Here is a 13,756-nt window from a genome sequence, read left to right on the forward strand (position 1 = left end):
TCTTATTTCTTCTATGGACAATTTAAAGTATTAATACATGTAGTCCTAATTTATAAGCTCGTTGTGGCTATGTATTTATACATCCAAAACTCGACAAACCATTGTCGTTTTGGGTAGTTTTTATAAGACTTGTAGTCCATTTTGAAATATTTTCTCTTCTTGATTGCTGCATAAATTCATGGAGTAAATTATGCACAAACTATTCATCTTTAGTCTAGATGCATGTGTTGAAGGGGGCATAGTTAAGTTTTAACTTTGATAAAGAAAAAATACAGCGACCTTGCAGGAACAAAATTAGATCATTTATTTTAAAAAATCACATTTTTTTCTAATTTAAACGACATCAAACATTTTCACCCTCTTTTCAAGAAATTTGAAAGAATACAATTATCCATTCTGTTAGTAAAACATGTGATAACGATCTTGTAAAAATTGCCAGCTGGAGTATCTTTCAAAGAAAAACGATTATAAAACAATGTTAAACTTATAATTTTTATTAATTTTCACACTCCACCCATAACTCTAACACTTTATTTGTACAACATGCATGATAAGTTTTCCGTCTGACTGATTCGAAGATATGACACCCTTTTCCGACTTCCTGTCGCATTAAGAAGTTACACCTATGTCAAGAAGTGCGGTTGTCATGTCCGGCTTCAGGGTAAATTACAAAATATGTGTATAGTATCTGATGGTCAATTTCAGGTGAACAGCTACAAAAACGTCTTAAGAAAAGTGGTTGCTCGTTTGGAAAAATTAGACAGATTGATACTAATAAATGTTAAAATGCACTAATAAAAAAGATGCGTTATGATGGCTGATGAAACAAATCTCCCCCAGTAGCAGAAGTTAACAACTGTAGGTCATAGTTGGGCCTTCAACAATAAGCAAATTATATACTGCATAGCCGGGTGGCTATTAAAGACCCCAAAATGACAAATTTTAAACTATTGGAAATTCTTTCACTAGATGCACGTCTTTAACTAGATGCAGCCTTAAATGGAAACCCTGATTCGGCAGTTACAGTCCTTTTTTCAAGACGATTTTATACATGTAGCCATGATTGATTCGATTTTATTTATACAATAGAAGTATTATATTGATATAATACTTCCACGTTTATATATACCAACGTCGGATTAATTCTAAAGTCTTTGTGGTTTCTTAGAGAATTGTAACAATGTAACGGTCATACAAATTTACAGAGCTACAATGTAGTATCGTTCTCAGACTTTGAAATCAACCAATCAAAATACTTCTTTTTGTTTGAGCACAAATTGTGTACGCCTAGTACGGAGTATACGGTCCATCAGAGCATTCTGGTTATTGTCATGAGGATAGGTAACGTCATTTATTTAAAATAATTTCCTATATGTTATTGAAGACATGATTTGAACCATTTACATGCATGCTAATCGTCTCAAAAATGCCTATTTGCTACTGAACGTTAAGCAACCAACAATCAATCAATCAAATACGCTTCCACTCTGCATGTTGTATACTATTTCAAATTTTCAGACTTTACTTTCAATTGAAATGCACTTTTACTTATTTTTCAAGTCGGTACAAATAACATTTATTAGTGAATTGGAACTCGTAGGGACTGGACTTGTTTCTTGGTAACTGTAATCACAGTCAGCTTAGCATTATCATAATTATTGTGGCACTATTGCGCATTATTAATTTGGTTCTCCCTCCCTTATAAATTTATTCTTAATCCTTTTTTCAATTATTAAAAATAACTTTGTTAGTTAGATTACATGTGATGCTGTTTAGAGATTGTTTGCACTCTGTGTTTGTATTTATTTATATCCCTTTTTATTGATTGATGATTATGACTAGTTTCTATGGACGTAAATGTAGTCATGAAGATTCATTTTTCTTAAAACTTTTGATTTTTTTTAGAAATAGTTTTACATCATCTTGATCATGCTTTGAATGCTTAATAAAACTCTATGAGTGTGTTTATTACTGTTTGGAAAAATCATTTTTGTTGTTTTTTTGTTTTTCGCATAATATTCATATTCATATAAATGTTATTGAGGTCGACCATATTAAACCATTTAAACATTTGTATCGTTCTCCACGGATAAGTAACTATTAATTCTGGGCGTATCCGCAGTAACATTATTTTCCTATTAACTATGTTCAGGAGCAGAACCTGCAGCCTGACGTCAATAAACGGTAATAAGAAAATACAATTACTAAGATTCTTTCTAAACATCTTCGGTGTTGGCACAGAGATATTTAATATTGAATGACGTCGATAGAAATTTCGTAGTTTTGTCTGTGTTGGTGTTCTGTTATTATTGCAATATAAAAAAAATAAACATAACGATGTTTTCATCTATGTGTACAATACAGCGTGAATCCTATGAGTTAATGACCCCTTTATAAATTGCATAAAGTACATATGTTATGACTAAATTTGTTTGAAGGTAAAAGAGTACATTTACAGACGAAAAGCTTTGAATGATGTTTTTATTATATGCTACATTATTCATTAATACACCTTATAAAATTTCATTGCATATTTTGATGCATTGTAAACACGTAACAAAACATGAAGATCTAATCTTTTAATTCAATGTAAAAAAAATTACGCGCAAGAGTAATTTTAATCGACTTTTCCTGCATTTGCGTATTTTAAAATGCACGTGTTGAAATTTGTATCATGCAGCGTACTTAACGGTTTGTGCATAATTGATTTGAGATACACTATAATTATTTAATTGTCAGTTTACAGTCTTATCTAAATGCACTTACATGTGACTTAAAACGAAGCATTTAAAAAGCCAACATTAGATGTGTTTAATTCTTTCTTATTTTAATGCTTCCAACATGTATTTGCCACAGGATGTTTAAGCAAACAACAAGCAATCCAACATGTACACAAACTATAAACAAAAGGCGTACTGGACCATGCCTTAACCAATCCAAAATTAAGAATCCGGACTCCCTGGCCGCCTGCATGCACTGGACTATAGTTATTATTATTTATCGGAATTTTAATGTTTTTTTCTTTTCTTTATCTTTAAGCATACAATAAAGATGCACCCCTGAGAGTTAGCCTGATAGGATATCTATAACTCACACCATGATATTATAGGTAATGGCTTAGAACAAAATGATAAATTTAAAAACAATTACGAGGGAGTCTTTCATCAATTTGAACTTATTTTATTTATATGGTTAAAGACGATGAATGTAACTAGCTATAGGGTATCCATAAAATATGATGGTATAATATAGTGTAAATAATGGCATGAATGGTGCAAACGTTAAAAAAAAAAACTCGTGTCATATCCTTTCGTCGTTGTTTTGCTTGTAATAATATGTTAAAACTTTATTTGTTTCAGTATTGTGCATTCATGAGATTTCCACGGGCAGGGAATTGATAGTGTTTTTGACAGAGGTTTCTAATAAAGATAATATTGCAACTTTTACCAGCTTCTTTAAGTATCATTAAATAGTCATTCAGCAGTCATAATTGAATATCAAACTCGTGTTTGGTTCCAGCAACTGACATCTAGGTCTTGTATGTTGTTGTGGGGGGGAAAGGCTTTGATTGTGTCTTATGTCAAGTATGACAAGCTTTCTATGACCATACATACGAAAACAAAGACAAGTGTTCCAGAGACTGCTTTGATATATGTCTTGACGAAAGCTTTACAGTAGTCAGACAGGTCATGTTTTTCTCTGGCTGTTTATGACGTCTTTTCAACTAAATCCATTGTATGTTGGATGTGTACGGATTGATTGTTTAGTCAAAGAGGCATGTGATTTTTTTATTAGTTGTTAGCGGCTTTGAACTAGCTGTCAGATAACTGCGAGTTCTCTCAGATCTGTTCATTGTGTCTTTTTGTGTCGGGATGTATAAGTACCCGGCCACGTCCACTTGTACTTTTTGTCTATCTGATGAGTTAAGCCTTTTTCAACTGATTTTTATAGTTCGTTGTAATGTTGTTCTGTTATACTACTGTCCCAGGTTAGGGGAGAGTTGGGATCACGCTAACATGTTTAACCACGCCACATTATTTATGTATGTGCCTGTCCCAAGTCAGGAGCCTGTAATTCAGTTGTTGTCGTTTGTTTATGTGTTACATATTTGTATTTCGTTCATTTTTTTACATAAATGAGGTCGTTAGTTTTCTCGTTTGAATTGTTTTACATTGGTCTTATCGGGGCCTTTTATAACTGACTATGCGGTATGGGCTTTGCTCATTGTTGAAGGCCGTACGGTGACCTATAGTTGTTAATGTTTGTATCAGTTTGGTCTTTTGTGGATAGTTGTCTCATTGGCAATCATACCACTTCTTCTTTTTATATATGTATTATCATAGATATGGTCATACTTCATGTACTTATAAATCAACTATTTACAAAGCTTAGAATATTACATTATGAAATAATAATGATTTTCTATTCTAGGAACATACTGCCTTAGCTGTATTTGGAAAAACCTTTCGGACATATAGGTTTTAAAATGCATGATCTTCAAATTCTTACTTTTCGTTCTTCACTGTCGAGTCTTTTGTAAAGACGAACACTAGCGTACAAACTGCATGAACTGGTAAAGCATGTTGTCTTCAACAAGTTTATGAAGTTTATCTTATTAAAAAAAATTGACACATTTTTTTACTAAACAATACAAACATGACAATGTGATTTTCACGTTTACCAGGATAAAGTAACTAAATCAATATTTTCGAATTTAAAAAAAAATAATTTTGAAATATTTCAATTTCAAAATACATGAAATACATGAAATAGTTATTTAAACATTCAAACACATTCTAGGAGGTAAAACATAACTTCGTTATCTTACTCAACAATATTTGACAAGATATCATTTAAAAGTATCAATTGCATTACAAATATTCCATACTTTCGGATTTCCAATCTTGCGTTTCATAGCACCACTTACGAGACTCTTTATATTAAAATACATGTATCTTTACTTCTGTAGCTAGTCATGTATTATATGACTCGTCAATAGTATTAAAAACATTTGATATTCGACATATGGCGGAACTTTCTTTTCATTTTGGTGAAAAACAATGAAATTATTACATGGAGTGCCCAAAATCACATTTAGGTTATGAAAGTTAACGAATGATTCAGTCGTCTGTCATGCCTGTGTTACTCGATGCTTGATTACAGCAAAAGATCATAGGATTAAAATGATATAAAATTCGTTTTAAAAATCTTTAAATCTAAGATGAACTGATCTGCAATCGTTTTTTTTTTCAATTCATTCTTGGTTCAATTTTGGGATTTGCTCTTTCACGTTTTGAACTTTCTTAATTCCAATGGCAATGTATGTATAGACATTTTAGACATTATTTTTATGTATATAGTTTTAATAAATGCATTGCAATCATAGGTTTGAACGTAGTTTTCAATTTAGACTCGTTTTAATAAATGCATATATAGTTTCGAGCATACAAAAATCGATTTGATGATAAACACTTAAATGTTTTTAATATCTTATTAATAACTCATGATGGATTAATTTTTGAGACAGGAAATAAATTAGTAGGTGTAGGCAATTATTAATACACCTACGTCAGACTTTGATTGTTATTGACTAGTGGAATGTATAATAATGATAATAACTATACACTGCAGACATTTCAATGCCAGAAATATACATCACAATTCTTTTCACAATTCCTTTCTTATACATAAACATGATAAAGTAAAAGTTTAACAGCTTAAGTATTAATTGTACTTAAAAGAACATGTATATGGTAGTTAAAAAGAAGTTCGGGCGATCATTTTATCACAATTTTCTATGGTCCGATACGAATCTGACTAAAATCCATGACTTTTTACAATAACAGACATTTGGGTCGAAGTGACTTTATTTTGTTTTTAATGCCTCTACTACTTAATTAAAGAATTCTTCCATATTTATAGTTCGATAAGTTTCATGAATGTTTTCATTCGGGTTTTCATGTTTTAAGGTTTTATTTAAAACAAAGTGAAACAAAGCCGTTTGAACACATGAGTACATGAATAACAATGTACTTTTTCTGGAATGCATTTAGGGTGTTACATTTATAAAATAATCTTCAAAATCGTGCATAGTCTGTTTTTAATAAGACTCTTGATAGAAACCTTTTAGTTCATTTGTAAGCTTTCTCCGTTTTCATAATAATTTTAGAATCATTGTTCGGCTACTCTTGTCTGATCAATGGTCAATTTGGACCAGTTGGTATTCGAGAGAAAATTAAGAGCAGATAAAGCAGAAGAAGGACCAAAGCAGGGCAAAGGCCATACACAATTAATGGTATAAAGATACATAGTCGTCATATACTTCAGTGGGAAAATTGTGCCTTGCATGCTCTTGCATGCCTAAATAAAAGTTCTACTGTGTGCGAAAATTTAATAACAAGAGATTTTATTAACACAAATATTGTGCTTGAATAAGTGGAATTTTGATGTATTGAACCATCATTTTTATAACGTAAAATGTTCATTTCGTGTGACTCATGTTTCGTGTTTGTTTATATATTCAGTAAGTGCTTCCTCCTTGTCCATGAAACAAAGGATGGTTGAACATGATGATAAACTTCAAAGGAAAGGTGGATCAATGTTGGATATCATGAACAACAATATATATATGCAATCTAAAGAGATTGCTCATGTATAATGCTGCATTTTGCATCATACACCACGTGCAGTGCGTGTTGACACGTGTATCTCATAATGCAATATACTAAAACCGTGGGTGCCAACCACTTCAAAAACACATACGTATACTTACGTAAAGATTGGTGTAATTTCTTCCAAAGAATTTGAATGTTCTTTTTAATTTAACTTTATCGGAACCACCGTCGTCAATTGTTGGTGTTAGTTGGTCTCCATAAGTTGAGTTGAAGGGGTAAAGTTCGGAAAGTGAGATTCCACTACACAAAACCGCACAGTTTACTATAGTGATTAATGAGAATAAGAACTTAGCACTGAACCAATTAGTTCTTAACACATTTGAACACATTATATTTTAAAAACGGCATTGATCTTGAAATCTTACATCCTGACGATTTCGTTTTACCATTCATTTCGTCAGGAAAATGATTTCACAAAAATTCCACGTTTGAAATTATTAAATAATCCATACTTTAATACATTGTAATTCCCAATAATAAACACACGCACAACTATTCATCTTCCGTTTTAATTTTCTCAATGCATAACATCCTATATCATGGCCTAACTTATAACCATATGATTGTGTAGTTAACGTGTAAATATAGGTCATCTGTTCATGTAAAAGGCTGGGTGTGGTTACATTTTATACAACTGACAGATGTTTCTAAGTACTTCATTTTCGCTTGACGCGTTAAACAAACATGGCGGGAGGTGATTAAAAGTCTGGAATTGGTGTATTTGCTTTATTTCGATGTTTAATTGCACTGTGAGTTTGCACCTATCAGACATCATGATCGATAACATATTGATGACGTCACAAACAATTTCCCACAGGCATAAACAATATTTGTTGAATCAAAGACATACACCGTAATATATCAAAGACGATAACTTCATGGGTCAATTGTTACACAGAAATAAATGAATGACATGTTAAAGTATTTACTGTGTATTGTTGTAAAACAATAAATAGATGTTAAATACACTAATGTTTACATGGGATATTAAAATAGATCGACGAATTTACATTCATGTGTAGGTTGACCTGTTTGTTTGGCAAATATTTAAACCACTACGTTTGACAAAGTACCACTGCAAAGATTTATTATATTTATTTGTATATACAATATTTATGTACAATTGTACATCTTATCAAAACATAACGTAACTTATGGATATATAAGTAATTACACACCAAGAAACATCTTCCTGTTTGTATTGATTTGTCAAAAGGGAAACTGGAAAGTTGATTGATCTTAATATATAACTATATAAAATACCAAAACTCAATCCGAAGCCTTTTTTACCTTATACACTGTTATACATTTTTGAAATATTCAATTGTCGTAATCATGGTAGTACAACATTCTTCCGAGAAGCTTACACCACTGGCTTACACAGACCCGTATTTATTTCAGACAATGCTCAGTGAATTTGTGTAACATGATTCTACAATTATATAATACCATCTTTACATGATCATATATTGTGTTCTATAGATCCATGGTAGATCTAAGCTGCCAATAGCCAAGTCCAAAATTTCTAGAAAACAATGGTCTATTTAATGCGAACATTTATTTCTTATAGTTTAATTAATTGTGATTTAAGTTTCATTTTGTTTTTAAGACAACACACCGAGGAGTCTCTAGTAAGGAAGTTAAAAATAGCCTCTGGATAGGACTCATGTAGTTTTTCAAAGTCTGCAAGCTTTTGACTTAAAGGCTTGTAGACCTGGAAAAACAGTCAAAGGCTTGCAGGCATGGACAAACTACTTGTGATTGTTTTAACTTTCCGCGGTTACGTTGACGGATCATTAACCCTATTATAATGCCAAAGAGATTTCAGCTGAGACATACAGGTTAATGTTTTCACTGTAGGTTTATTGCTGTCGGGAGATTTATTTAAAGCATTTTGCTTTGTATTGCAAATAACTTATTATAGTTCCATCGTTCATTAGTTTTCATAATATCTGTGACTTTTGGAACACATATATTTTATACCAGCTTTTAAACTGTTTTATTCCAATGTAATATAATTACGCTGTTATGAAATAAAAGTTCCTCCATAATATAAGTTCCAAACATAATTATTTTTCTGGAAAACTTATATTACAATTTGTGTTCCTAACAGGAAAGCTGGTATAAGATATGTGTTCTAAAATTCATAAATATATTGCATTGCTAATAACAATTTACAACTTAACTTTTGTAAGGCGGATCAGATATTCGTTGACAACCTGACCTAAAGGGTCGTGTGAACTTATATAAATAAGCTGTCTATATAAACTATATTTTGTCTGCAATTTTATTTACACCAAAAAAAATCCTAATGTTTACAAATATGTATATCAAAAATAACATCAAGTAGAAACAACTTAACTATAGAAAATGGAAGATTTTATGGTATAACAGGAAATGATAGACTATGTACTTCTTTGTAAAAATGATAGAGAGGGTGAGTTTCATTTCATCCTAACATGTCAATTTTTTCAAAGTTTTAGAATAATTTGTGTTAAGCCATATACTTAGAAAAAACATCGATGTACAAATTAATTAAACTAAGGAGTACAATCACTGTAAAAGAGCTGTGTAATTTAGGTATTTATATTTGGTAGTAATATCGAAATGTTTAAATACTGTTAATGTATTACTGCAGCACCTTCTGTTATTCTGTCACATATATATTTCATGTTTGTTTATGTAATATATGTATTATTGATGTTGTTATAACCATTACATCTATGGTGTTATTCAAATGTGTACCTATACATGTAGTTTATATAGACTTTACTAATAACGATATATCTGTTGCTTACTTATATTTTTGATATTGCACCAGGCCATGCGTTTCTCAGACTTCTTTACACTAAATCCTTTGTTGATGCTTTAGTCTGGGAAAACAGTCATGATATATCTAGTATGAATTTATAATAGTAGTTGTAGTTGCAAGTACTCTCAAATCTGTATACTCTGATCTTTTTATTGTTGGGATTTATATAAGTACATATGTAGCCTGCCGAGTGTTTTTTTTTTATTGAGTTATTGAGTAAAGCCCTTTTCAACTGATTTTCATGGTCTGCTCATATGTTGTATATTATACTACTGCTACACAACTGTTTCATGTTATGGAGGGTTGGGCGTCTGCTAATATGTGTAACTCCGCTACTTTCTGTATGTGCCTGTCCCAAATCAGGAGTCTGTAATTCAATGCATGGTTGTCGTTTATTGTTGTATATCTTGTTTGTTTTTCGTTCATTATTTTGTACATAAACCAGGTCGTTATTTTTTCTCGTTTTAATCGTTTAACATGCATTTGTCACATTGGGGCATTTTAAAGCTGACTATGCGATATTTACTTATTGTTGAAGGCCGTAAGGTGACTGATAATTTTTAATTTCTGTGTCTCTTTTGGTCACTTGTTGAGAGTTGTCTCAATTATACCACATTTTTTATTTTGATATTTGAACCAACTTTCAGTTAGAACGATTTCTTATTTTGATGCTGTGTCTATTGGTTTTCCTTTATAAGTTGTTTTGTAACTCGTACCGATCTTTCGAGTTCAGTCAATTGCAATTAATTTTTACAGGTTTTTGTTTTTGTTTTTTTTTTATTTTGGGCTTTTGTAACACTGTCCTTTATGTGAATAAAAGGGGTTTGAACACTTCCAAATATGTTTTAACCAGTCACATTTCTTGTGTGCCTGTCCAAACTCATGTATTTATATAGCTGTTAGTTTTATCGTGTGAAATGTATCAATGTCTTCTTTTTAACTTTTTTGGATTCGAGCGTCACTGATGAGTCTTTTGTAGACGAAACGCGCGTCTGGCGTATATACAACATTTAGTCCTGGTATCTATGATGAGTTTATTTTCGTGTTGAGGCCTCTGTTTTAGCCGACCATACAATGTTGTTGTTTTCTCATCGACGAAGGATTAGGCCGTACGGTGGCCTATCTTTTGCTCAATGCCACTTCATGTGAGCTCTAGTATATTGCTGTCTTATTAGCAATCATACTAAATACCCGTATTTTTATATATTCAGAATCTCATTGCGTAACATCCATCAATTGTTGTCGATCATTGTCGTCAGGTAACATTATAATACTCTTCTATGAAACTACTCAACCAATTGTATATAACCAACACTGCCAAAATTGTCATTAGAAATCTACTTTAAAAATGTGTGCGATGGCTCCGTATAACCAACATAGCCGATATGGACACAAATAGAACATTTAGGTGAAAAACAAGAAACTAAACATATAGTAGAGACCCTAGTTTCTTGGAATAATTTATTTATGCGGTACACATACAATGTATAACGTCTCCGAAAAGTAAAGTTTACTATCAGGAAAACAAATTAACAGTCTATTAACACTTGTATACCCTGCATGAATTTGATTCAAAAGGAGGAAAACATAAGGCAGACAGGTATATTTAAAGAATGTTCGCAACATGCCTTTTGATTTCTCCATCATACTAAGTATTTGAGTCCTAGTAGTTCTTTTACATTAATTTACAAAAGACAAACACCGTGCATCAATTTCATTAAAAGATATAACTAAAGCCTGAGACTGAAATCATATAGAACATTGAGGAAAAGTATAATATGCACGAGGATTTATTTAGTGGCTTCTATAATTTTTGGCCAGGAACAAATTAAAATGACGGTGCCAGTTTGAAAATAACTCAGTGATTGAACAAGGTTATTATATTTATTTTATAAATGGTGTAAAACTTTAATGCCGTAATGTCATCATATTTTCCATTTTTATAAAAACTGATTATAATTATTATTATTTTTTTAAGCTGGACAATTATTCTTTAAGTTATAGATATTTCATATCTTTTGGACAGTTTTGTGGTGTTTCGTAAATTATACCATAGCTTTTGTTGAAACCCCCGGCAATAACCTCACGAGACGAAGTCGAGTGAGGTTGCCGAGGGGTTTCAACAAAAACTATGGTATAATTTACGAAACAACACAAAACTTTCCAAAAAATATGAAATATCTGTTTTAACCTATTGCATCTTTCGCTGTTAAAAATTGTGTATTTCATATATTTTTGTTTGTTTACTTCGAAATTATTTTAATAAGAATCTGTAAAATAACCCTTTTCGGACCTTACACTTAAGGCTCCGCCTACCTTTTAAAAAAAGCACGGGCTTCAGAAACAGCGGGTAATCAGTTTGAAAAGATTTTTCGACAGCGATGGATGCATCTTTTTATTGGTGTTTTAGAAGTTCTGGATAAGGACACAAGAAACTTCTAGTACAGATTTCTGATATTTCGGAAGCCGATTGCTGCAATCCCAAACTTACGTACAATTGAACTGCAAAGGGTAGGTTTTTTATTTTTATTATTTGTTTTCAAATGTTCGAAATGTCGAAATTTTTTTATATAAATTAATGATTTTGAGGAAATTAATTTCACAAGAATCTGTTTGAGAGTTTGTTATAGATATTTCATATCTTTTGGACAGTTTTGTGGTGTTTCGTAAATTATACCATAGCTTTTGTTGAAACCCCCGGCAATAACCTCACGAGACGAAGTCGAGTGAGGTTGCCGAGGGGTTTCAACAAAAACTATGGTATAATTTACGAAACAACACAAAACTTTCCAAAAAATATGAAATATCTGTTTTAACCTATTGCATCTTTCGCTGTTAAAAATTGTGTATTTCATATATTTTTGTTTGTTAACTTCGAAATTATTTTAATAAGAATCTGTAAAATAACCCTTTTCGGACCTTACACTTAAGGCTCCGCCTACCTTTTAAAAAAAGCACGGGCTTTAGAAACAGCGGGTAATCAGTTTGAAAAGATTTTTCGACAGCGATGGATGCATCTTTTTATTGGTGTTTTAGAAGTTCTGGATAAGGACACAAGAAACTTCTAGTACAGATTTCTGATATTTCGGAAGCCGATTGCTGCAATCCCAAACTTACGTACAATTGAACTGCAAAGGGTAGGTTTTTTATTTTTATTATTTGTTTTCAAATGTTCGAAATGTCGAAAAAATTTTATATTAATTAATGATTTTGAGGAAATTAATTTCACAAGAATCTGTTTGAGAGTTTGATTGAATTATTTCACGTTTAACTTGAAACCAGAACCCCATGAGGGAGAGTAGGAGGGATCCTGATTCCGCAATCCCGGGCTTAAAAACACGAAATCCCGAGGTCTCGAAATTCGAAAAAAAGAATTCCCGGTTCCCGAAAGGGTCAATCCCGAAATCCCGAGCTTAAAAACACCCGATCCCGGAGCCCCGATAAAGGTCCTATCCCCCCTCGCCGGTGGCGTACATTGATTAAACGGAATTTCAAAATGTTCACGATTAAATTCATTGACATGCGACGATATAATTAAAAAAAAAAAATGGCTCATTTAGAGCTGGGAACAGTATATCTAACATATTTATATTTATTCCTCGTTAGAAACAAACGCTATCCAATTTTAACGGTCAAACATAGAGTAGCTTCATTAAAAGTCTAGATGTCAGCAGTGTTTAATAAACCGGGTGTGGATCAAACACTTTTAAAGTGGGGTGGGGGTAAAGCAAGCCAACATTTGAAAATGCTATTAAATAGGTTATTTGTTTACCATATTTAAAGTTCTTTAAAAGGGGCGTGTTTTCTTTCCCCTACATCCCCTAAAAACTAACCCGCCTTGCCAAACAAACGGTTAGATGTGATTTATGTAAATGTAGCTGTACAGTGGAGCCTATAGAAAGTTTACCATTTAATAACCGAAAATCAACATATTTTTAAACTTTATTTGTTTGTTCTGGGAGCGAATCTTGGTTCATTTAATATATAGGACAACAGAGTTGGTGTATGTGGGTTCGATTCCCACCCTAAGCAATCATTTATTTCAGCTGGTGCAAAGCGGGCAGTTGAGCTTAGTGGCCCCACACTGACTTTGTTGTTTCTATAAACAAATCCAGGCGGCCGCGGCCAGGTCTTGACATTTTTTTTCTTTTGAATGCCTTATACAACAAAACCATGGTATAATTGTGAAAATTATACCATGGATAGCTATGGTATAATTTTCGGTTATTGAGATTTATACTCGGGTTGCACTCCCATAGGTTACATTGTA

At 32.1% G+C, this 13,756-nt stretch overlaps 1 protein-coding gene across 1 annotated transcript in view; it reads right to left on the bottom strand.

The window, feature by feature from the left end:
* LOC134707910 (mucin-4-like) overlaps positions 1-7,444 on the bottom strand; it is a 36,429-nt gene extending 28,985 nt beyond the window's left edge. Inside the window, exon 1 of the mRNA XM_063568071.1 lies at positions 6,773-7,444. Coding sequence (XP_063424141.1) covers positions 6,773-7,003 — 231 coding nt within the window. The 5' untranslated portion in view covers positions 7,004-7,444. The remainder of the gene's footprint in view (positions 1-6,772) is intronic.
* Between the last annotated feature and the right edge of the window lie 6,312 nt (positions 7,445-13,756).

Source organism: Mytilus trossulus, chromosome 2, assembly GCF_036588685.1.
Source record: "Mytilus trossulus isolate FHL-02 chromosome 2, PNRI_Mtr1.1.1.hap1, whole genome shotgun sequence".
In the NCBI taxonomy this organism is placed as follows: domain Eukaryota; kingdom Metazoa; phylum Mollusca; class Bivalvia; order Mytilida; family Mytilidae; genus Mytilus; species Mytilus trossulus.